Source organism: Aquarana catesbeiana, linkage group LG07 (assembly GCF_042186555.1).
Source record: "Aquarana catesbeiana isolate 2022-GZ linkage group LG07, ASM4218655v1, whole genome shotgun sequence".
Classification (NCBI taxonomy): domain Eukaryota; kingdom Metazoa; phylum Chordata; class Amphibia; order Anura; family Ranidae; genus Aquarana; species Aquarana catesbeiana.
The window spans coordinates 156,501,757-156,528,371 of NC_133330.1; the positions used below are offsets into that span (position 1 = coordinate 156,501,757).

The window sequence follows — 26,615 nt, forward strand, 5'->3', positions numbered from 1 at the left end:
CACACACATTGCTGGCTTCATTGTCTCCCCTCTCTATAGACACACAGTGCACTTGTTCCCTGATCCCTTAGAGGACAGACAAGACTGAAAGTATGTATAGGGCAGAGGCTGGCCATTCCATACACTCACTGTGATCCTGACAGCCTCTGCTGCTGGCTGCTCCTATCTCCAACTCCATTTGCAGAAATGCAACCCCAAACTTGCCAGGAACCTCCACAATGCTTCACTTTCTTGCAGGCACTCATCTTTGTACCACTCTCCAGCCCCCTCGGGCAAACATGTTTTTTTGCTACAGCCAAATATTTCAACTTTTGACTCCTCAGTCCAGAGCACCTGCTGGCATTTTTCTGCACCCCCAGTTCCTGTGTTTTTCGTGCATAGTCGTGAGTCGCTTAGTCTTGTTTCCATGTCCTCTGCATGAAAACATAGGAACTAGGGTGCAGAAAAATGGCAACAGGTGCTCTGACCTGATAAGTCAAAGTTTAAAAATATTTGGCTGTAGCAGGAGGCAGTTTGTTCAATGAAGGGCTGAAGAGCGATATAATAATGCGTGTCTGCAGGCAACAGTGAAGCATGGTCTAGGTACCTTCAAGTTTGTGGCTACATTTCTGCAAATAGAATTGAAAATTTGGTCAGGATCAATGTTGTCCTTGATGCTTAGGACAGGGAGGTGTGTGATTGGCCCCAAATTTATTCTGCAGCAAGACGACGACCCCAAACATATGGCCAATATCATCTGGAACTATCTTCAGCGTAAATAACAAGGAGTCCTGGAAGTGAACGTTTGGACCCCATAGAACAGTGAAACTGATCAGATCACCTGTGCAAAATAATGGACAGCCTGAAAACATGACCTGTTGAGGACTGGAGTTGAGAAACGCTGCCTTGGGCCCTGATCTCAACATCATCGGGTTGGCCTGGTATTACATGAAGAGACCTAAGGAGGCAGCCTACGTCCACAGAATATCTGTGGTTCGTTCCCCAAGATGTTTAGAACAACCTACCTGCTGAGTTCCTTCAAAAACTGTGTGCAAGTGTACCTAGAAGAATTAATGCTGTGTTGAAGGCAAATATTGATTTGGATTTCTCTTGTGTTTATTTACTTTAACATTTTTGTTAACTGATGAAAATTAAACTAATAACACTTCTATTTCTGAAAGCATTTTTTACAGCATTTTTTCACAACTGCCTAAAGTTTTTGCACAGTACTGCATATGTATATATCTGTATATAACACTTCATTTTCACGTCAACTTTCCAGTTTACGTAAGCTGGCATTCAAAAACTGGCAAAGCTTCATTGCTGCTTTTATAGTGCTAAAACTTGCCCGCCCATGTGCATTTCTATTGGCTAGTAAGTCTGCCTATCATAGTGATTAGCTTGCCTCCCCCATCCCCTCCCCCGCAGTGACAGTGTCTCTGCTAACCTAACCACTGTTTTTGTTATGGTAAAACTTTAGGGTTTATCTTCCCGTAAAGCTATACTTTTCTGGTTTATAATAAGAGTATGGTTTCTTAGAGTGTTTTCAGTGCAAACTAATACCGAGTTTCTTTTAGGGGGATTTCCTGGTGGCTTTGCCGGGATGCCAGGTGTCAGTGACATTCTCTCTGACCCAGAAGTTTTGGCTGCCATGCAGGTATAAATTTAAATTAGTTCTCACACTTCCCAGGTTATTTTATTACTTAAACGTGTTTCCTAACCTACCATCTCAGAATTTGGTTGCCAGGTGTAATCTTTTTGCTGAATTTGTTTTACAGACTACTGCCCCTTAGAAGTGGTTTAGTGCTTAAAGGGTCTGGCCAACCAAAGCTGATATTTGCTATAGTGATGGCATACCTAGTATATCTGGCACTTGTGGCGATCTTATTCTTGTTCAGTATTTTTTTTTAATCAGTATAAGACATGGTTCTCAGAATACAAAAAGTGGTAATATGTGGTCTCTGAGCACAGGACCATCACGCATTAAGGCATTATCATTGGCATCAATCAAATAGCAAAGGGAAACAGGTTAGCTGTCACACAAAAAATTGAGACAGAGGAAGCAAGAGGGCGGGAAAAAAAGGGATGGTGTCACAAACCACAGGCTATAACCAAGAGGTGTTTCTTACTGGGTGATGAGAAAATCCTATAACATAAAAGCTTCTGAGAAACAGTCTAGCTGGATAGAAAGAAGAAAAGAAAAAGGGAGGAGGGTAGGGGTGGCCCAAAGCAGGTCCAGGCTCTAGAGAGGGCAAGAAGTAGGGCTAAGCAAAGCTAAAGCAAAATCGCTAGGGAAACAGTAAATATTTATCAAAGTGAGGGGGTAAAAAATGACAGACCCAGGGTTGCCACAACTTTGTGCAATTTTTGACCCTGTCTTGGAGGACTGCATCAATTTTAACATGAATTAGAGCATGAATCATGTTTAGTCTTGATTTATGATGAGGGATTTAAGGGAGTCTCCTAAGCAGCCATGGTTATATGGAGAAGCAGCTTAAATTCAATCAGAGTTAAGTTTGGAGGGTGTAAATTGAGTAACTGGCTAGCTATTGGGCAGGGCCAGCAGATATGTAAATGTGTGCCTCTATCCACACACCCTTGAAAACAGGTCGGTGGATAACTTGGAAAATCTAGCAGGTACTCGGTGGTCAAGACTTTATAGTTAACTTCCAATGCATTGATATTTTGCACAAAAGATTTGGTTGTGGCCCAGAGATCTGTCCAGTCAGTCTCTCGAAAGTCTGAGGTCTTGTTCCCAGCGGCTTGTGTATGTAGGGGGTTTAGAATCCAGTTTGTTCAGTGATTGGAGGTAGAGGTGAGATATAAGGCCTGGGCATGAGTCCCATTTGGCTATGTTTTCACATTTAAGTCCTCGGATTCAGGTTTGATGTGAGGTAAGAAATGTTTAACCTCCTTGACGGTATTCCTGAGTGTGGCTCGGGGTGGATTTTCAGCACCAAAAGCGGTAACCCCGAGCCACACTTGGGATTGCATCGCAGGAGCCGGGTACAGCTCACTTGCCTTGTCCCCGGGATCCTGCAATATCCTCCCCGCTCTGTGTGCGAGCCGTCCTCTGCTCGATTCATGATTCATCACAGAGCCGAGCTCCGTTCCCTGCGAGCGTTGCAACGCACAGGGATGGAGAACGGTGCCAAATTCAAAAAGTAAAAAACACAATAGAAAGACACTAGAAAACAGCGCTAATAAATTAGTCACTTGCAGAATTGAGCGATAGTGATTTGTGAGGAAATCCGTCATCAAACACCGAAAGTAATGACAGTGTCAATTCTGCAACTGAGCAAATTTCAGTGTTTTTGATTTGATTACGTTATTGAATTTTTTTTATTTCAAACTTTATCATACCCGGGATGTTTACTAGACTCTTGTTTGGACAGATTTAAGTGAGTTATTCCTAAGAATTACAGGCCTACAATATAAAACGCCAAATTTCCATGCAAAATTGTACTGCTTTCAGCATCAGAAATCTGACATAATCATACCGCCAGGGAGGTAAGCTGCAAATATTGGAAGAGTTCTGAGTTACGAAGAGGCAATAAGTCAGTGTGATTCGGTTCACTGCCTGCCAGGTGTGAAAAGAGGCAGGAGAGACGAAGTCTGGGTAGAAAAACAGATTTTTGATAAAAAAGAGTAGTGGGTTATGGGGGTGCATAGCAGTAAGGTAAGATGAGCCAACGTGGGGGGGGGGGTGGTTAGGTTTATATACGTCATCAAAGCTATACAGGAGTTTGATGCACAAATATTGGAGATAGTGTGGCGCCTAAGTGAAAGGGAGGGTCTCTCGCAAGCAACACAGATTGGTAGCGGACAGGGAAATATTGAGAGCCTGCAATTTCTGCATGTTGACCGTTAGCCCAGATATGCTAGCAAAGTTGATCAATGTGCGGCTGTAAAAGGTGACGTTAGAAAATAAGAGTGTTATCCGCAAAAAGACAAGTTTATGTTGATGCCCCCCCACCTCAGCACTCTTAATATTGAGCTGTGCAAGAGATTCAATAGAAAGGGCAAAGAGGAGAGGGGAACCTGTGGTGATTTATTTTACTGTAATTTTTTTTTTTTTTTCACCCCTCCCATAGATCAAAATTATTTAGAGTGGGAGGGTCCTAAAGGGGAGGGACTATATGTATGTGTGTATATATAATTTTATTTTTAATCAAATTCCTATTGCTTTTCAGCCTACCTTGAAGAACAACTTCTTAAAATAGTCAGTGTCTGTCAATTAGCCACTATTGGGACAATAAACTCTTTAGTTAGAACTAATGGGTGGTCAGTGGCTGGCTGTAAAATTTTCACCCTGCATTAGTGGTCAATGTCCAGCTGTAAAAATATACCCCCTTCCTATTCCTCCAGCATTGGTGGTCAATCACTGGATGTAAAAATAACCTCCCCAGCATTGGTAGTCAGTGGCAATCACTCCATCACAGGAGTGGTGGTATGCCTCCTCCATATTGCCAGCATTTCTCTCCTTCTCATACAGACGTCTCTTCCTGGTGTCAGAGAAAGGCTACAGCAGTTCTTATGAGTACGCCTTAGAGCACAGAGCTGCCTGCTTCACCTCCCTCTGCTAGTGATGTAGGGTTAAACCCCACCCTTACAATTTATTTTCTTTCCTGGGAGCTGTATGATCAAGCTCTCGGAACATCTGCTTTGACCATTATGAAGGCTGTCTATGGATTTGATTAAAAAGATTTGAATGTACACACATTTTGTACATACTTGGCAGCAGTAGGTTATGAATTACAATTTTTATGACAGTACAAAGTTACAGGATAATTTTGTTTGATATGGTTTTAGGCTCAGTTCACACCTAAACCGGCCGCAGATCGCACAGGAACACTGTCCGTCCCCGTTCTCCATTTCAGGGACGAATCAGGGCCTGAATTTGACCCAGAAACGGAGGCAAAGACACACAGCATTTCTGTGCAGTGCGTTCTGCAGCTGACCCAGAGACATGTGAACCGGCTCCATAGAGAGCCGGTCATATTCTCCTGCTATCCATATTGGATGTGGGGAAACCCGCATCCAATTCGCATAGGCGTGGACCCAGCCTTAAAGAAACCTATACCTTCTGTCCAGTTTAATATTTCTTTACAAGTACTTGGGTTGTTTTAATTTTTTGTGTCGTAACATGGTAAGAAAAACAAATTGTGTGGATTTGTGATTCCAAGTGTTTTGGATATAATAGTAATTTATCAAAAAAGTCATGTCACATGTAAATAGCTCAGGTTAGCCGCAGAACTCAATAGATCATCATGTAAATAATTTTCTCAGATGCAGCACACTTTGTGCTCTCTACACCACTAAGTTTGATCGCAGTTAAGTAGAGTCACATTATAGCGCTTATATAACCTGCTATGAGCCTATGAGTTTTTTCATAACCATGAATTTACTGACAGCCTTATCCATCAGATTTTCAAGAGGAGTGAGTCGGCCACCTTTCACAGTTGCACACACATAGCTAGGCTTTTGCAGACACAAGTGCCCTATTTATTTTTTCTTTTCCAAAAATCACCAGCAATTTAAGCAATCTACAGTATATGTTCTGTATAGATTGGTAACATTCTGATAGTGTTCTTTCCTCTCAAAGGTTAGGATAATTTCTAACCTTTTTCTGAGAAATGGGTAGACAGTACCATACTTCTCCATTCAACCTGACAAAAAAAAAAGCAGATTTCTGCATCCATGATGTAGATGTAAGAATCCCCCCCCCACGAGGGGACTCTTTGCTGTCAGAATACACTGATCAGGAAGGCAGCTAATTGGCTGCAAGTCATGAATTAACCACTTAAGGACCAAGCCTCTTTCTGAGATTTGTTGTTTACAAGTTAGTTGCTAGAAAATTACTTAGAAAAAAAAATGTATAATGTTTGGGGGTTCTAACACCCTAGAGAATAAAATGGCGGTTGTTGCAATACTTTCTGTCACACCGTATTTTGCACAGAGGTCTTACAAGCACACTTTTTTTTTTTTTTGGAAAAAATATACTTTTTTCAATTAAAAAATAAGACAACAGTAAAGTTAGCCCACTTTTTTTTATATTGTGAAAGATAATGTTATGCTGAGTAAATTGATACCCAACATGTCGCGCTTCAAAATTGTGCCCGCTCATGGAATGGCGAGAAACTTTTACCCTTAAAAATCTTCATAGACCTTTAAAAAATTCTACAGGTTGCATGTTTCGAGTTGGAGGAGATCTAGGGTTAGAATTATTGCTCTCGCTCTATCGATCACGGCGCTACCTCACATGTGTGGTTTGAATACCGTTTTCATATGCAGACGCTACTCACATATGCGTTCACTTCTGCATGTGGGACCGGACGCATTTACATTTTTTTTTTTTCTTATTTATTTTACCTTTTATTTTTTATTTTTACTGTTTTTTTTTTTGTATAAAAAAAAAAAGTCACTTTTATTCCTATTACAAGGAAAAAAATCTCATATTTACACTAAAATGCAATTTTTAAAAAAAATTGTCATTTGAAAAAAAAAATGGCCCTTTAAGAGCTATGGGTGGAAGTGATTTTTTTTTTTTTTGTTTGTTTACAAAAGTTTTATTTGAAAATTTGACTTTTTCAATACAATAAAGGAAGCTTCGTATAACAATACAGTGTGGTATTTGGATAATACATGGATAGTACATTACAGTACAGTGCAGGAGTGAAACTTGCACTCATCATATAATATTATTGGTAGAGGATCGACTGGTATATATAGGAAGATATATCATTCAAGGTAAAGATTATAATATTTAGTTGCCTTGTTACAATTTGGATTTTTAAAGATAACAAAAATCTTATCTCTTGGTGGGTTACTCAGGGAAGAGTTGGTTTTGTAAGGGGTTACGGTAAGGTCCAATAGTTCCATTTATTATTAAAGATATTCATGCTATCATGAAGTGTATGGTGGATTCTTTCTGAAAGTCTAAGCATTTCCATCCGATACAGAACCTGTGTCCATGATAAGATGTTAGATCTCCAGTTGAGTGCTATCATCCAATGAATTGAACTTATCAATGAGTGCAGCAGTCTAATGCAGGGTGTTGATGTGTTTGGAACATTAGCATATAGAATGCACGTTTGTGGAGTAAGGGAAATTTTTTGTTTAGAAGATTTTTCAATTCTATCTATAGCTACTTGCCAGATAGATTTGAGACGGTCACAACTCCAAAATACATGTATGAAGGTTCCAAGTTCTGAGCAGCCCCTAAAACAGTTGGGGGAAGCTTCACAGGGTAGAAGGAGTGTATTTTGGTAGGGGTCATATACCGCCTTGTGAACAATTTAATAGGGGATTCTCTGAAAGAGATAGCTCTATTGCTTTTACGGAGATTGTCAATCATTTCATTCCATAGCTCTGAGGAGAAGGAGCAATTTAACTCAGATTCCCAGAGTGTCATTGGGGTAGATTTTTCTGGTATAGTAAGGGAGTTTATGTATGCAGCACTAACTCTCGGTGGAACTGCTGGTTTAAAGCGGGCTGTTACCTTCACTCTCGATACCTCTGTTTCACCGGCACTGGGTCTAGGGTTCCGTTGAGTTTACCTCTGGACTCAAGCACCAAACACTTGAGTATATTTTCCAATGCTTTAATGAACAAGTAATAAAGGAAAACCAAATTGTACACACGCTGCGCTCATCAAAATAAAAAATAAGAAATTTCCACTAAAATATTAATAAAGTGATATTGTGCTTAACATATACAAAATCTATTAATACTATACTATACGTTAATGTGCAATAAATTTCAATGAATGAATAAATAGGTAAAAGTGCTCCAATAAGCCTGTGTCTTGCAAATATTCCACAAAGCTTGTGCAATTTTCAAACATTAATAGATAATTCAACACAAACATCCATGCGATTTGGTGTTGCATCCAAGCATATCAGTACTACATCTATGCAATATGGTGTTAGTGCAATGTTCGAACCATAAAAAGTTAAATACAAAAAAACGCATCCATGCGATTTGGTGCTACATCCATGTGATTCTATGCAATTCAGTGCTGTGTTGCTGTGCAATGATTAAATTAACAGTCCGATTTAGTGTTGCATCCATGCATTTCAGTGCTGCATCTATGCAATATGGTGTTAGTGCAATGTTCAAACAATAAAAAGTTAAAAAAATACAAAAAACGCATCCATGCGATTTGGTGTTGCATCCATGTGATTCTATGCAATTCAGTGCTGTGGTGCTGTGCAATGATCAAATTAACAGTCCACAGATATTCCACAATCCATTCATGTGTTATGGTGTAAACAAACTAAAGTGCTGTGCGCTCATACAAGTGCTCCCCCCCAGGTGATAGCCCCTCACCTTAGGGCGTGCGACCTTGCAATTAAGCTTGGTCAGAATGCGCCTTAGAACCTCTCTGGGTTCGATGTTATATGCAGGGTCCTGGATAGATTTGCACTGGTGCCTCTGTTCCTCACAGCAGTCCCGTTTGTACCTCAATATATCAACATAAAAAGGACTTCATGGTGCAGTATGTACTAAATTTATTAAAATCATAAACAAATCCTGCAATGGGTACTCACAGTAACAAGGCGCTTAAGGGCGCCACACTAAAACAGCAGAGACGAACGGGCAACAGTGGCCGGTATGGGGTGGCGTGCTAATCTGGCCCAACAGGTTGTATGTATAACGTTCCGTCCTGTCCCCTTCCCTTACGCGTGTTCGATACAAGGGGTATTTCGTATCTTCATCAGGGGGTGATTTGATTGGACGTTGAACCTGTCAATTAATATATCCTCTCCATGGCCATTTTGTTGTGGCCTGCTGACACTCTAGTAAGCATTTAATGTGTTTCTATGGGAGAAACGTCTATATGCAAAAATAGATGGATACAAATGGCAAAAGATAATAGCCATGGATTCCCCATTTTGCCTGATATATATAGTAAAAACATTTAACAATGATATTACTACGCTAAACTACTCAGGACGGACGTGGGATGATTAGATCAGCACCCCCTATGTAAACCAGTTGCTGTGAGAGATGTAACATAGTAAATCTACAAAACGACAATATAATATAGAATTACATGTAAGAGGTTAAAAATTAAGAATAAAAAAAATATATATATATACCGTATTTATCGGCGTATAACACGCACTTTTTTCCCCTTAAAATCAGGGGAAAGTCGTGGGTGCGTGTTATACGCCGATCCCCGCTATCGCTATGTGAATGTCGGCGATCGCCGCCGACATTCACATAGCGAGTAGTTTCAAATATGGCGCCGCGGAGTTCGGAGAGCCGAGATACACATAGTCGGGTGTATTCGGCTCTTTCCGGCGCCGCTCACAGTCACGCCCAGTCCCGCCATTGGACCTGTGTTATGTCCATCATAGGGCGGGACTGTGAGCGGCGCCGGAAAGAGCCGAGAACCCTCGGCTATGTGTATCTCGGCGGCGTTCGTTCACTTCCGCCGGCGCCGAGTCCATCCGAACTCCGCGGCGCCATATTTAAAACTACTACCAGGAGGCATGTACACTGCGCTGGGGACAAGGCTGCACTGGGGACAAGGCTGCATTGACAAGGCTGCACTGGGGACAAGGCTGCATTGACAAGGCTGCACTGGGGACAAGGCTGCACTGACGACAAGGCTGCACTGACGACAAGGCTGCACTGACAAGGCTGCACTGGGGCAAAGCTGCACTGACAAGGCTGCACTGACACTGAAAAGGCTGCAATGACACTAACAAGGCTGCAGATGAACACTGATGAGGCTGCATTGATGGGCATTTTAATATAAGTTTCTTTTCCTTAAACTTGCCTCCTAAAAGTTTTTTTCCTTAAAATTCTATAAACTTAGGGTGCGTGTTATACGCCGATAAATACGGTGTGTGTATATATATATATATATATAAAAAAATCCAAAGCTCATACGAATAATAACTCGTCTATATGAGCATACATAATCAAAGTTTAATACATATACTTAAAACCACAATAGAAAAAAAAAATAAATATAAAAACAGTATATTGCTAGCAAACACTGGTTAAACATTATATAGTACAAAAAGGTATACCTAACCCATAAGATAGTGTTATCAATATGGATATTAACAGGATATGCTCATAAGCGGTTGTGTATAGCCAACAAGGGGCAGTATATACTCCTTGGCTTCACCATTCCTATGTGTGTAGTCATACTGGTGTGACATGATGTTGGGATATATTAAAAATATATATGTGCTCAATGGTTACTTAAAAAACATCTAAGATCAAAATCTTTATTTAACCCTCCAGGGGCCAGAGAGCCCAAATGGTGTATCCACCATGATTCTCTTCTGCTGATTTCCCTAACATAATTGGACCCCCTCCAGTGACGTTTGGGTGCCTCAATGCCCCAAAATTGCATCCCTACTGTACTCTTGTTGTGTACATCTCTAAAATGTACAGATAAAAAATGCTTATCAAACCCCTTTTTTATATTCCTCACGTGTTTTTCAATACGCTCTTTTAATGCCCTAACGTTCTACCAACATAAATTACATGGGCATTTAACCGCGTAAACTACACCAACTGTATCACAAGAGATGAAGTCCCTGATGGTATATGTGTGGTTGTTGAGTGGATTGACAAAATCTTTTACTTTCCTAACATTAGTAGGAACTCTGGTGCAACTGTAGCAGCGACCACAACTGTGGAAACCTATCATATCCCAAAACAAGTTGGGTTTAGGAGGGGGAGGCTCTACTACATTTTTGCTCTATAGACGTTTCATAGATGATCTTCTGATCATATGGAAAGGCAATGGGGATCACCTGGCAGAAAAGATTGAAATAACGAACAACAATGATCAGAATATCGATCTGACATGGAACATTAGTAAAAGTGTGGTACACTTCCTGGATCTGAAAATTAGCAATACATCTCAAGGAATTGAAACAAAAACATACTTTAAGGCGACAGATCGCAATTCATATAGCCCTGTTATGAGTTGTCATTTCAGACCTTGGTTAGATAACATTCCTCGAGGCCAATACATGAGAATTAAGAAGAATTGCACACAGGTAGAAGATTTTGAAACTCAATCTAATATGTTAACCACTATGTTCAAACAGAAAGGATACAGTGAGAATTTCCTGGAAAAGGAGAAAAATTAAATTAAGAATCTAAATAGGGAGGATTTACTCAAGGATAGCGTCCGACAAACCAGCACCAGCAATGATATGGGTACTTGTATTGTTCTGGACTACAATCTACAGAATAAAGACGTGGAGCGAATTATCCATAAATATTGGAACATCTTAAAACAAAACGTCCATTTAAAAGGGAGTCTCTCAGAAAAACCTAGGCTAGTATACAAGAGAGCACCTAGTCTACGTGACCTACTGGTGCACAATTTAGTAGAGCCTCCCCCTCCCAAACCCAAGTTGTTTTGGGATATGATAGGTTTCCACAGTTGTGGTCGCTGCTACAGTTGCAACAGAGTTCCTACTAATGTTAGGAAAGTAAAAGATTTTGTCAATCCACTCAACAACCACACATATACCATCAGGGACTTCATCTCTTGTGATACAGTTGGTGTAGTTTACGCGGTTAAATGCCCATGTAATTTATGTTGGTAGAACGGTTAGGGCATTAAAAGAGCGTGTTGAAGAACACGTGAGGAATATAAAAAAGGGGTTTGATAAGCATTTTTTATCTGTACATTTTAGAGATGTACACAACAAGAGTACAGTAGGGATGCAATTTTGGGGCATTGAGGCACCCAAACGTCACTGGAGGGGGTCCAATTATGTTAGGGAAATCAGCAGAAGAGAATCATGGTGGATACACCATTTGGGCTCTCTGGCCCCTGGAGGGTTAAATAAAGATTTTGATCTTAGATGTTTTTTAAGTAACCATTGAGCACATATATATTTTTAATATATCCCAACATCATGTCACACCAGTATGACTACACACATAGGAATGGTGAAGCCAAGGAGTATATACTGCCCCTTGTTGGCTATACACAACCTTTTATGGGCATATCCTGTTAATATCCATATTGATAACACTATCTTATGGGTTAGGTATACCTTTTTGTACTATATAATGTTTAACCAGTGTTTGCTAGCAATATACTGTTTTTATATATATTTTTTATATATTTTATTTATATTTAATTTTTTTTCTATTGTGGTTTTAAGTATATGTATTAAACTTTGATTATGTATGCTCATATAGACGAGTTATTATTCGTATGAGCTTTGGATTTTTATTTTTATTTTTTTATTTTATATTTTTTTTTTATTCTTAATTTTTAACCTCTTACATGTAATTCTATATTATATTGTCGTTTTGTAGATTTACTATGTTACACCTCTCACAGCAACTGGTTTACATAGGGGGTGCTGATCTAATCGTCCCACGTCCGTCCTGAGTAGTTTAATGTAGTAATATCATTGTTAAATGTTTTTACTATATATATCAGGCAAAATGGGGAATCCATGGCTATTATCTTTTGCCATTTGTATCCATCTATTTTTGCATATAGACGTTTCTCCCATAGAAACACATTGATTGCTTACTAGAGTGTCAGCAGGCCACAACAAAATGGCCACGGAGAGGATATATTAATTGACAGGTTCAACGTCCAATCAAATCACCCCCTGATGAAGATACGAAATACCCCTTGTATCGAACACGCGTAGGGGAAGGGGACAGGACGGAACGTTATACATACAACCGGTTGGGACAGATTAGCACGCCACCCCATACCGGCCGCTGTTGCCCATTCGTCTCTGCTGTTTTAGTGTGGCGCCCTTAAGCGCCTTGTTACTGTGAGTACCCATTGCGGGATTTGTTTATGATTTTAATAAATTTAGTACATACTGCACCATGAAGTCCTTTTATGTTGATATATTGAGGTACAAACGGGACTGCTGTGAGGAACAGAGGCACCAGTGCAAATCTATCCAGGACCCTGCATATAACATCGAACCCAGAGAAGTTCTAAGGCGCATTCTGACCAAGCTTAATTGCAAGGTCGCACGCCCTAAGGTGAGGGGCTATCACCTGGGGGGGAGCACTTGTATGAGCGCACAGCACTTTAGTTTGTGTTCACCATAACACGTGAATGGCTTGTGGAAGATCTGTGGACTGTTAATTTGACCCTTGCACATCAACACAGCACTGAATTGCATAGAATCACATGGATGCAACACCAAATCGCATGGATGCCTTTTTTTTGTATTTTTTACTTTTTATTGTTTGAACATTGCACTAACACCATATTGCATAGATGCAGCACTGAAATGCATGGATACAACACTAAATCGCATGGATGTTTGTGTTGAATTATCTATTAATGTTTGAAAATTGCACAAGCTTTGTGGAATATTTGCAATGCACAGGCTTATTGGAGCACTTTTACCTATTTATTCATTCATTGAAATTTATTGCACATTAACGTATAGTATTAATTTTGTATATGTTAAGCACAATATCACTTTATTAATATTTTAGTGGAAATTTCTTATTTTTTATTTTGATAAGCGCAGCGTGTGTACAATTTGGTTTAACTATTTTGCATGGCTATGAGACATGCGTAACGTTAGCAGCTGATCATTTGCAAAGATATACTATTTTGGAGATTTGGTCAATTACCTGGAGGCTCACAGGACTACAAATTAGCATTCTAAGTAATAAAGGAAGTAGCAGGAAAGAGGCAGAAGGAAAGTTGCAGGGAAGCTCAAATACCTTTCCTTAGTATTCTTTAGAACATTCTTTGGAATTGAACACTTGTAGTGAAATGCACTCCCCTTGTGGGATTCAATCTTTGCCCACCTGGATTGGCCTCTCTCACTTGCCTAGCAGCCAGTACGCAGCACGAACAAAAGTCTCTGCCACAGACTTGTTTGGAATAAAACATGTACGATCCTCTGCCACAGGATGTATTGGTTTGCGATGAATGTCAGACACAGTACTTGAACCTTTAAGCCAACCCGGCAGTACTATGCAGTAAGATTACTTCGGGATACGTCCTCCAACCGAGTCACCAGGCCCCTCTCCAGACCAGCACTACGCATGATCCTTCCATGACGGGTCCTCCCCTGGGATCTCCTCGGTTGTCCAGCTTCTTCACTCAGGATAGACAGCTCAGGACCATTCCTCTGCTGCTGTGGTAGGCCCCAGACAGGCTTCTGGGCCCACCCACACGCCGCAGTGACGTGGGCCTCCGAAACGGAGGACCACGTGGTGCTACTCTTAACGCATACCTGAGGGCCAGCAGGTGGCTGAAAAACGAACCCCTAAACATGGCGTCTGTCCCATAAATACCCTCTCCCAGAATGCAACTCGGAGGACCGCCTCCACCGAGTTGTCTCCTGGACAGGGGAGCACTCATACGCTTCAACACGTTGCCTTTCCAACACCAGCCCATGGTGACGACACCCACCAGCACAGTGTGGAACTACACACAACTCAGCCAAGCTGGAACAGAGGCAAATCTAACTTCCTCTAACAAATAACTCACAAGATTTACCTATCAGCGATAGATTAAAAATCTACCAGCGCTACATGTACTTATAGAGTTGTGAGATTAAGCCCCTGTCTGTTGTAAAAGAGTTTGTGTGTTATGAGGGAGATTGATAGGTAAAGCTGAAAATTTGTTTAATGCCTAGACCCGAGATATTGTGGAAGTTTTTGAGTTCTGCGAGAAGATTGGGTATGGAGATAAGTGGGTCGGATAAGAATAATAGGGCATCATCCGCATATAGGCTAAGTTTAAATTCATTGGGGCCTTTGGTGTAACCTTTTATATTATTGTTATATCTTATTGCATGTGCCAGGGGTTCAGTAGCTAGGGCAAATAGAAGTGGGGATAGGGGGCAGCCCTGCCTAGTTCCTCTGCTTAGAGGGAAGAATTTTGAGTTATTACCTGGGATTTTGATTCTAGTATATGGAGAATGATAGAGAGCGTTAAAGCCATGTATAAATTTATCTGAAATTCCAAATTTGGAGAGGAGGTGATTTAGGTAAGACCAATTGACACTGTCAGATGCCTCGTGGATATCAAGGCTTAGAAGACAGACTGGTCATGAGGTTGGTTGCGGCGTGAAGTTGGGGTTGACCAAATCGGTGAGGCTCGTGGGGTAGAAGGAGGACGGACAGGGGGTTCAGGATCCAGAAGGCCCAGCTTCACAAGGAGCTCTTTTCCCTCGATGATGTTGTAAACTGTGTGGGTAGAGCCATTGTGTATCACTGAGAGTTTAAATGGGAAGTCCCAGCGATATTTTATTCTGGCTGTTTGCAAAATGGTGGTAACTTCTTTCATTCTGCGCCTTCTGTCAAGCGTAGCTGGTGAAATATCAGGGTAAATTTGTATCCTGTGACCTCAAACTATGTTTGTGGTGTTTCTGGAGGCTCGCATGATGTCCTCTTTAATAAGAAAGTCTTTCATGCACATAATGATGTCACGTGGGGGTTTATCAGGTGTTGGTTTGGGGCGAAGAGCCCTATGAATCCTGTCGCAGGTGAATGCAGATATTTGTTTGTCTAGTAGCAGATTGTGGAAAAGTTTGGAGATTGCAGGTGCCAGGTTGGTAATCGATTCTGGGATACCACGCACTCTTATATTGTTACGTCGATTTCTGTTGTCCAAATCTTCCAATTGAGGTTGCATAAAAGCAAAGCTATCTGCAAGTGACTCATAATCTTTTCTAAGGTCATTATGAGCTTAAGAAAGTTCATCATGTTTTGTTTCAAGAATGTCAGTGTGGTTGCCTATGTTTGCTATCTCCTGTGATAATGCACTGGTGGTGTTGTGCAGTTATAGCTGTATTTTGTCAGCAAACTTTTCATATATAGCTGACAGACTTTCATCTAAGTCAGCTTTTGAGAGTGGGGAACTGTACTCAGTTTTTAGAAGTTGCTTGCAGAGCAGGCGTGGGCGTGCTGGAAGCTGCATAGGAGCCGGTGCCATCTTGGAGCTTCTTAGTATGCGATTTCTCCATGTTTAGGAGATAATACGTCATGGAGTGTTGGGAGCGGCTTTTTGGTCCTTTTTTTCTGATCAGCATGCACAGGTATGTTCTGCAGGGGTGCTGGGGAGATTTGAGCTAAATCTGTGCTGAATAGCCCTGGGAATTCCAGCTTGACTGACCGGGTCAGACGGAGCTGTGCTCAGGCATGTCTGTCTCGCATCGCGCCGCGGAAGTGATGTTTTGACGTCGCTTCTGCCCTGCAATGGTATGGAGACAGGTGGGGGCCATCTTCCCCTCGGTCGTCTCCTTACCCAGGAAGGAGGAGGATCCGATCGCCTCCACCGCTACCAGAGGGCAGCGGGAGGGGGCGGCCCCTCTCCCTCCACCGATTTAAAAGTTATCTCGCATCGAATCCGACGCAGAGACCACTATTATCGGAAACCGGACCGCCCGCTGGAGAGGAGGATACCAGGCTTATGGCAGCTAGCTGCTGCCATAAAAAAAGATATCCCTCTTCAAATTTAGGACGTACATCTGCGTGCGGCGGTCCTGAAGTGGTTATAGAGGGTTTCTTTCTCGTACATCACGGGACACAGAGCCTCAGTAATTACTGACGGGTTATGTAGTATCACAAGGTGATTGGACACTGGTCACACCCTTGACAGGAAGTTCAACCCCCTATATAACCCCTCCCCTTACTGGGAATGCCTCAGTTTTTTCGCCAGTGTCTTAGGTGTTGGTCACGAATAAGATATGCTGTGCTAAGCTCCAAAGGGATATCCTATACTGGGGCAAGCCATGCAACCGGATCCATTCAAAGTGTTTTTTCAGGCCAAATTGGATGGTACCCGGGCCTCGTGTCTGAAGAAACAAGGTTTTACCTGTAACGCTTCTCTTTTTAGAGAGCTGGACCCTGGGACCCAGTATTTGGTTTTTTTAAGTAAATGTATGCTATGCCTATTGTCGCTAGGGCTGCTGAAATTAATCGCAGCATCGATGCATCGCGATTCGGGTGTCCCCGATGCGGCATCGATGCATGCGACACGAATAATCGATTTCTGGCCCCGCCCCCTCCCGGGAGAGCGCTCCGTGCGGAAAGCTGTTATTAGTGTGTGTGTATATTCCGCTCATGTGACTCTCGGCCGCGCCTCCCTCCTCTCAGTCTCTCCTGATGTCAGCTCCGCCCACTGACTGGAGCTATCAGGTCAGAAGAGCGGCGGGCGGGGCTGACATCAGGAGAGACGTGAGAGGAGGGAGGCGCGGCCGAGAGTCACATGACCGGAATATACACACACACACTAATAGCTTAACGCACGGAGTGCTGTCCCGGGAGAATTCACTGCTGACCTCAGGAGAGATACGATGGATCGACAACCGGCGGCTGGAATGGAGATCGGGGGGAGATGGTGAGCAGGCAGATCACCCTGCTCATTACAGGCTGCCACCGGCAGAGCAGCATGTAAGTACAGAGGGGGAGGGGGGGGGCTGTGCCTTCATCACACCACAACTCTGCATTATTGTCCGCAGTCTGTGCCCATCTCCTGTGCCATGTCCACCGCAGTCTGTGCCCATCTCCTGTGCCATGTCCGCCACAGTCTGTGCCCATCTCCTGTGCCATGTCCGCCACAGTCTGTGCCCATCTCCTGTGCCATGTCCGCCGCAGTCTGTGACCATCTCCTGTGCCATGTCCGCCGCAGTCTTTGCCCATCTCCTGTGCCATGTCTGCCGCAGTCTGTGCCCACCTCCTTTGCCATGTCCGCCGCAGTCTGTGCCCATCTCCTGTGCCATGTCCGCCGCAGTCTGTGCCCATCTCCTGTGCCATGTCCGCCGCAGTCTGTGACCATCTCCTGTGCCATGTCCGCCGCAATCTGTGACCATCTCCTGTGCCATGTCCGCCGCAGTCTGTGACCATCTCCTGTGCCATGTCCGCCGCAATCTGTGACCATCTCCTGTGCCATGTCCGCCGCAATCTGTGACCATCTCCTGTGCCATGTCCGCCGCAGTCTGTGACCATCTCCTGTGCCATGTCCGCCGCAGTCTGTGACCATCTCCTGTGCCATGTCCGCCGCAGTCTGTGCCCATCTCCTGTGCCATGTCCGCCACAGTCTGTGCCCATCTCCTGTGCCATGTCCGCCACAGTCTGTGCCCATCTCCTGTGCCATGTCCGCCGCAGTCTGTGACCATCTCCTGTGCCATGTCCGCCGCAGTCTTTGCCCATCTCCTGTGCCATGTCCGCCGCAGTCTTTGCCCATCTCCTTTGCCATGTCCGCCGCAGTCTGTGCCCATCTCCTGTGCCATGTCCGCCGCAGTCTGTGCCCATCTCCTGTACCATGTCCGCCGCAGTCTGTGACCATCTCCTGTGCCATGTCCGCCGCAATCTGTGACCATCTCCTGTGCCATGTCCGCCGCAGTCTGTGACCATCTCCTGTGCCATGTCCGCCGCAGTCTGTGACCATCTCCTGTGCCATGTCCGCCGCAGTCTGTGACCATCTCCTGTGCCATGTCCGCCGCAGTCTCTGACCATCTCCTGTAGCATGTCCGCAGTCTCTGACCATCTCCTGTAGCATGTCCGCAGTCTCTGACCATCTCCTGTAGCATGTCCGCAGTCTCTGACCATCTCCTGTAGCATGTCCGCAGTCTCTGACCATCTCCTGTAGCATGTCCGCAGTCTCTGACCATCTCCTGTAGCATGTCCGCAGTCTCTGACCATCTCCTGTAGCATGTCCGCAGTCTCTGACCATCTCCTGTAGCATGTCTGCAGTCTCTGACCATCTCCTGTAGCATGTCTGCAGTCTCTGACCATCTCCTGTAGCATGTCTGCAGTCTCTGACCATCTCCTGTAGCATGTCTGCAGTCTCTGACCATCTCCTGTAGCATGTCTGCAGTCTCTGACCATCTCCGGTAGCATGTCTGCAGTCTCTGACCATCTCCGGTAGCATGTCCGCAGGCTCTGACCATCTCCGGTAGCATGTCCGCAGGCTCTGACCATCTCCTGTAGCATGTCTGCAGGCTCTGACCATCTCCTGTAGCATGTCTGCAGTCTCTGACCATCTCCTGTAGCATGTCTGCAGTCTCTGACCATCTCCTGTAGCATGTCTGCAGTCTCTGATCATCTCCGGTAGCATGTCCGCAGGCTCTGACCATCTCCTTTAGTATTTTGGAAGAGAGCCTGGAGCTCCTCTGCTGTCTCTTTTTTTCTTAAGAACAGATAGAATAAAAAAAATGGAGTCCTCCTGACTACTTGAATTTTTTTTGATGAAAACCATGAGAACTTGCGGACTTGCGCTGTAATCGTGATGCATCGCGGAATCGAATCGAATCGTTGACTTGATAATCGTAATCGAATCGAATTGTGAGGCCAGTGAAGATGCGCACCCCTAATTGTCGCCACCGGGGGCTGCCAAGAGCACATACCTTGTCATGCTTGTCTATCTGTCTCAGTGTCCACGCTGCGCGCTTCTCCAGCCAGACTCCAGGTAGGATGGGTTGGGGGGCTCTCTCCTTAGGGATGATTCCTCCCATGATTTAGGGGGGCCAGGTGGTCTGAATAGATGGCGGTAATTACCGCTCTACTGCTGCTGCCGCGCTACCGGCGTTCTCAGCGGATTCCTCATCCACCGGCCTTCTTTCTCCTCCACCCCAGCCTCCCCTCCATGCTTGGCCCAAAGGCTGGAGCCTCGGCTCGCGCGGGAAGCGCACGTTTTTTTGAAAAAACGGGAGGGGTGGTCGGAGGAGGGGGGGTGGAGCGTTAGCACAACGTTCGGCGTGATTAGACGCTCACATCGCTGGCTATAAAGTGCACTCTTTTTAAGATGCACACAGCCTATGGAGGGACACAGAGCTGACGGTCGCATGTGAGGTGGGACACAGGCATTCTCCCAGGAGCATTTACTTTAAAACACCAGACTGGGCATTGGTAGCAGCGGCAGTTGCTGAACTACATCGCTCAGCAGTCAGTTTTTTGGTGATAACTCCACCTTGTTGCTTTGCACTATGGGTAGAAGAGGTACAGGTACCCTGAAAACCAGAGGCTCTAGGGGATCTCCTTCGGGCTCTGAGGACCCCCCGTCTGCAGCACCTTCCCCCCTGTGGGACCGGGGATGGCTGGCCAGGGTGAGCCGTCGGGGTCAGGGGCTGCATCTGCTTCTGGCACTTCAGCCCCTGTATACATTACGCAGGAGTTTTTTTCCTCAACCATTAATGGACTAGAGGAAAGACTAATGGCCTTAATTGCGTCTTCACTCAGTGGAAAAAAACGCACCAGGTCTCCCTCCGTTACCCAGGACCCTCAAGCTGAGGAAATCTGGGAAAAAGGAGAGGAATCCCTCTCAGAGGATCAGGATGGGACTGATGATTCCTCTTCTGAGGAATCAAGTGGAAAAGGGCCCTCTTCAGCTTCTCAGGATGAGAAGGTGCTAGTTCAGATCCTTGCTGGATTGGTCCGCTCCACATTTAAGTTGCCCGTATCTGAGTCAGTTAAAGAACCCTCCTCTTCTTTGGGTTCACTGAAGCCTCCTCAAACACATACTTTTCCAGTTCATAACTTACTGGAAAAGCTCATTTATTCTGAGTGGGATCGCCCAGATAAACATTTTTTTCCGCCTACAAAGTTTTCATCACTTTATCCTATGGAGGAAAAATTTTTAAAAATGTGGGGTATACCGGCAGTTGACGCCGCCATTTCCTCCGTAAATAAAAGTCTGACTTGTCCCGTTGACAATGCTCAGATGCTTAGGGATCCAACTGATAAAAAAAGGAATTCCTGTTAAAAAATATTTTTTCCTTAGCAGGTTCAGTAGCTCAACCTGCAGTGGCAGCAATTGGAGTCTGTCAATACTTGAGAGACCATGTTAAGCAGGTGCTCAAAGTTCTACCTGAACCTAACCTTCCAGCGGCTTTGTTTTGCAATCAGAGATTCTATCATCCAAACCTCTCGCCTTTCTCTTGGGTTGGTGCATATGCGTAGAATCTTATGGTTGAAAAATTGGTCAGCCAAATCACCATGTAAGAAGCTTCTGGCTGGATTTCCATTTCGTGGTGCAAGGCTGTTTGGAGAGGAATTATAATATATTTATAATTATATCCAAAAGATCTCTAGTGGGAAAAGCACACTCTTACCAGTTAAGAAAGGGAGCAAACGTCCCTCTTTTAAACGGGCGCTTTCCCCGGTGCCAGGAGCATCAGCCTCCAGGCAGTCGCGACGGCCTCCCCCGTCAGACTCAAGAAATAAATTTCAGAGTCAATCCCAGAGACAAAAGAAGTCCTGGGGGAAGAAGCCTACTAGACAAGACGCTAAAACCTCTTTATGAAGGAGCGCCCCCACTCGCTCGGGTGGGGGGAAGACTGCTACAGTTCTCAAAGGTCTGGCACTAAGATTTCCAGGACAAATGGGTAATCTCCACGGTAACCCTAGGTTACAAACTGGAGTTCCGAGTATTCTCCTCTCCTCGATTCCTCAGATCAAATGTCCCCAGAGATCCAGAGAAAAAGCGGTCTCTCCTTCTAGCGTTAGAGCGACTATTGTCGCAAAAAGTCATCGTGGTGGTTCCCACGGAGGAGCAGGGATTGGGGTTTTATTCAAACCTTTTCACGGTTCAAAAACCAAATGGAGATGTCAGATCTATTCTGGATCTAAAGGATCTAAACCGATTCCTAAGGATTCGATGCTTTCGCATGGAATCAATTCGATCAGTAGTCTCCATCCTACAAGGAGGAGAATTTCTGGCATCGACAGACATCAGAGATGCGTACCTGCATGTACCCATTTTCCCTGCTCATCAAAAGTACTTGCGTTTCGAAGTAGAAAAACGCAACTTTCAGTTTATAGCCCTACCTTTCGGGCTAGCCACTGCACCTCGGGTGTTTACAAAGATCTTTGCTCCTCCTCTGGCCAGATTAAGGGCCCAAGGTATAAATGTCATAGCATACCTAGACGACCTGCTCTTGATAGACCGGTCGGTAGCCTGCCTGGACCAGAACTTGGTCACCACAGTCAACTACTTGGAATACCTAGGTTGGATTCTCAACTTAGAAAAGTCTTTCTTAAAGCCAGTAAAAAGACTAGAGTATTTGGGCCTGGTCATAGACACAAACCAAGAGAAGGTATTTTTACCTCAGGCAAAGATCAGTGCCTTAAAAGAACTGATTCAGGTGGTCAGGACAAAAAGGAGTCCTTCTGTTCGCCTTTGTATGAGGCTGCTGGGAAAGATGGTGGCTTCATTCGAAGCAGTTCTTATGCTCAGTTTCATTCGAGACTGCTGCAACACAGTATCCTGTCTGCCTGGAACAAGAAGGTGCAGGCATCAGATTTTCCGATGCGTCTGTCTCCCACAGTACGTCAGAGCCCCAGTTGGTGGTTAATACCCAAAAACCTGAAAAAAGGAAAATCCTTTTTACCGGTTACCTGGACAGTGGTAACAGCGGATGCCAGTCTTTCAGGTTGGGGAGCAGTTATGAAACAGTCTGCGGTCCAGGGGGAAAGGTCCAAAAACGAGAGGACCTTACCCATCAACATTCTGGAGATCCGTGCGGCGTATCTAGCCCTAAAGGCCTGGACTCTCAGGCTACAGGGATGCCCTGTCAGGATCCAGTCCGACAATGCCACAGCAGTGGCTTATATCAATGAAGGAGGCACCAGGAGTCGTGCAGCTCAGGATGAAGTGAACCAGATTTTAGTCTGGGCAGAAAAACGTGCCATGCATATCGGCAGTTTTCATTCCGGGGATAGAGAACTAGCAGGCGGACTATTTGAGTCGCCAGCGGTTATTCCCAGGGGAATGGTCTCTTCACCCCGACGTCTTTTGGGCCATATGCCAAAGATGGGGGATTCCAGATGTAGATCTCTTTGCATCCAGATTCAACAAGAAGATCGACAAGTTTGTGGCAAGAACAAGGGATCCTCTTGCATGCGGGACAGATGCATTGGTGATTCCGTGGCATCGGTTCTCACTGATTTATGCATTCCCTCCTGTTCTGCTACTGTCACGACTCCTTCGCAGGATCAGGCAGGAAAAGAAGCCGGTAGTTCTGGTGGCCCCAACTTTGCCCAGAAGAGCTTGGTATGCAGAAATAGTAAATATGACAGTGGGTTCCCCGTGGACCCTACCATCATGTCCAGACCTGTTATCTCAAGGTCCAATGTTCCATCCTGCCTTACAGACGCTAAATTTGACGGTTTGACTATTGAAACCCAGGTTCTGAAGAATCATGGGCTTTCAGGCCCTGTGATCTCTACATTGATCAATGCAAGGAAGCCAGCTTCCAGAGTAATTTATCATAGAGTCTGGAAGACTTACAGTATGTATCCTGGTGTTAAGCCAGGGTTGGTATCCCAGGAAATATGTCATAGGTAGAATTCTTGACTTTCTACAAATGGGATTAGAAATTAAGCTGGCCTTGAGTACCATCAAGGGCCAGGTCTCGGCCTTATCAGTATTATTTCAACGGCCATTTGCTTCACATTCTTTGGTCCGAAACTTTATGCAGGGGGCGATGCGTCTTAATTCCCCTAAACCCCTGGGACTTGAATTTTTGGTTCTGTCAGTCTTACAAAGACAGCCTTTTGATCCAACACGTCAAATTCCCTTGGTCTTGTTGACAAGAAAGTTAACTTTTCTGGTAGCCATTTCTTCTGCTAGAAGAGTATCAGAATTAGCAGCTCTTTCCTGTAAAGAGACTTATTTAATCTTGCAAGGATAGAGTGGTATTGCGCCCTCATCCTAGCTTTTTACCGAAGGTGGTTTCAGATTTCCATCTAAACCAAGATATTGTTCTACCTTCCTTTTTCCCAGATCCTTGTTCTATGGAAGAAAGGTCACTACATTCTTTGGATGTAGTAAGAGCAGTCAAGGCCTATCTGGAAGCAACTGCTCAAATTCGCAAAACGGATGTTTTGTTCATACTGCCAGAAGGTCCCAATAGAGGACAGGCAGCGTCAAAATCTACCATTTCAAAATGGATTTGACAAATGATTATTCAAGCTTACGGTTTGAAACTGAAAATTCCACCTTTTCAAATCAAGGCACACTCCACAAGGGCTATTAGTGCTTCTTGGGCGGTGCATCACTGGGCCTCTATGGCTCAGATCTGCAAGGCCGCAACCCGGTCTTCAGTCCATACATTCACCAGATTTTATCAGGTGGATGTGGGAAGGCATGAGGATATCGCCTTTGGGCGTAGTGTGCTGCAGGCAGCGGTACGAGGTCCTCAGGTCTGATTACACCCTACGTTGTGTGGTCCCCTCCCCTCAAATAGCATTGCTCTGGGACATCCCATCAGTAATTACTGAGGCTCTGTGTCCCGTGATATACGAGAAAGAAAATAGGATTTTTATAACAGCTTACCTGTAAAATCCTTTTCTTTTGAGGTACATCACGGGACTCTTCTAATACACTTATATTGCTTTGCTACAAAACTGAGGTATCCCTAGTAAGGGAAGGGGTTATATAGGGGGTTGAACTTCCTGTCAAGTGTGTGACCAGTGTCCAATCACCTTGTGATACTACATAACCCATCAGTAATTACTGAGGCTCTGTGTCCCGTGATGTACCTCAAAAGAAAAGGATTTCACAGGTAAGCTGTTATAAAAATCCTATTTTTCCAGCAGTCTCATTGGACAGAAGCTGATCTAACAATTGTCTTCCATCTAACAGGGAGGGCGACACAGATATTGAAAATCATCCGGTCCTTGCTGAACCAGCCGAATTTTGATCCACAACAACATCCACTTAAATTTACAAAAAAATACAATATATAACCCAATATTTTTGTAAAAATATAAAAAGATGATGTTACACCGAGTAAACTGATACCCAACATGTCACGCTATAAAATGTGCCTTTTAAAAATATATTTTTTTTTATTACCTTTACAACCACGATAGGTCCTCTTTCTGGAGAGATTTGGGGTCAATAAAGACCCCAGATCACTTCTCTACAATAGAAAGCATCATCAAAAAAACGCATTGATCTGATGCTTTCCAAAAAAAAAAAAAATAATGGTCTTTACATCGGCCGTAAACTGCAAGTGACACCATGAGATGGATAGATATATATAATGTGTAAAGTGTGGCTCTCACACTACCGCTTCAAAATATGTGGCTTAACAACTGCAAACACAGATAAGTAAATCTGTTACTGTGATGAATTTATAGAAAGATGATGTTGCCGTGTCAAGTAAAATTAAATAAATAAGGAAATAAACGTCCAATATATCATTAAATAAAAGACTCAAATCAGTATGCTGCTGACAGCAATAACATATGAAGTGAGGAATAAAATAATCCAAGTGAAGACACAGAAGTGTCTGCATCTACTTTCTCACTCTAATTCAGGTACTGTATTTATTGGCGTATAACACTCACTTTTTCACCAGAAAAATCGGGTGCAAATAGCGTGTGCGTGTTATACGCCAATACTTCAATTTTAGCTGCCTCAGAGGGGACAGGGAGCAGGGTGGGATGAGCGCCGTCAGATTACATTCAGTGAGAATCTCCTGTTTACTTGGCGGCCTCTGTAATAGGAAGCCCCGTCTCCTGGGCCGCCATTGGACCACTGTTCTGTTCAATCAGGCTGCACTGATGGCAATGGTGAGGCTGCTGCATTGAAGGCAATGGTGAGGCTGCTGCATTGAAGGCAATGGTGAGGCTGCTGCATTGATGGCAATGGTGAGGCTGCTGCATTGATGGCAATGGTGAGGCTGCATTGATGGCACTTGTGAGGCTGCAGATGGGCATTGATCAGGCTGCATTGATGGCAATGGCCAGGCTGCAGATGGGCACTGACTCTTATTTTGCTTCAAAGTTTCTTATTTAAAATGTAGTTTTTTTTTCCCGAAACTTCCCTCTTAAAATGAATGTGCGTGTTATACGCCGATAAATACGGTAGTTCTACTTCAATAACCTCTAGCACACCTTCAGAGATATTGCTGAGATCACAATTTGGATACCTGACTGCCAGAATTTATAAAGCTGAAGACACTAACAACATACATGGAGGTGGGTGGAAACATCATGATACCTAGAGAAAGATCTGCCTAAATGAATGCTATTATCTTACTGAGGTGAGCTGCTAGCACTTGGGTGTCACCAACCACCACCGGGATTAAACATCAGTCACCTATTTTGGAAGTGATAATTCACCTACTCCAGTCACTACACTTGACACCGCTGTGTCTACACTTGGATTTTATAGTTATCTGTGTCACAATTTTTTCTTACTTGTTTAATTGGAATTTCACTTACTTAGTCATTTCTAACACTGTTGTGTCTTCACTTGAATTGGTTCATTCATCACTTCATATGGTATTGCTGCCACAAGCATGCTGATTTGAGTCTTATTTTTATTTTTTTAAATCAAAGATGTTATTTAGATAACAAAACACATAGATATATTTTACAGCACACATTTCAAGCATAGAATCTGTCATAAAATACAATTAACCTTGCAAGAGGTATATTCAAACAGTTCTCTCAACCTCCAATACCAATCCGTCCTATCCAATACAGGTAGTATTTCTATTAGGTTGTTTCTTCTTTTGTCCGTCTCATATTCAGAGTTACCTAAGGTGGGTGCCTCACAGTTTGCGCTTGTACCTCACTATCCCGTCTTTTACCTCAACAGTCTATCCATGACAAGATCAACCGGAGAGAGGCCCGGTCGACCTCTATGCTGAAAGACATACTTCTCCATTCTTATGGTATCC

At 43.8% G+C, this 26,615-nt stretch overlaps 1 protein-coding gene across 2 annotated transcripts in view; it reads left to right on the forward strand.

The window, feature by feature from the left end:
- The window catches only part of ST13 (ST13 Hsp70 interacting protein), a 288,022-nt gene that overhangs the window by 196,722 nt on the left and 64,685 nt on the right, over positions 1–26,615 (forward strand). Inside the window, exon 11 of one of the 2 annotated variants that reach the window (XM_073592758.1) lies at positions 1,557–1,636. The exons of the other annotated variant lie outside the window; for it this stretch is intronic. Coding sequence (XP_073448859.1) covers positions 1,557–1,636 — 80 coding nt within the window. The remainder of the gene's footprint in view (positions 1–1,556; positions 1,637–26,615) is intronic. 2 annotated transcript variants of the gene reach the window in all.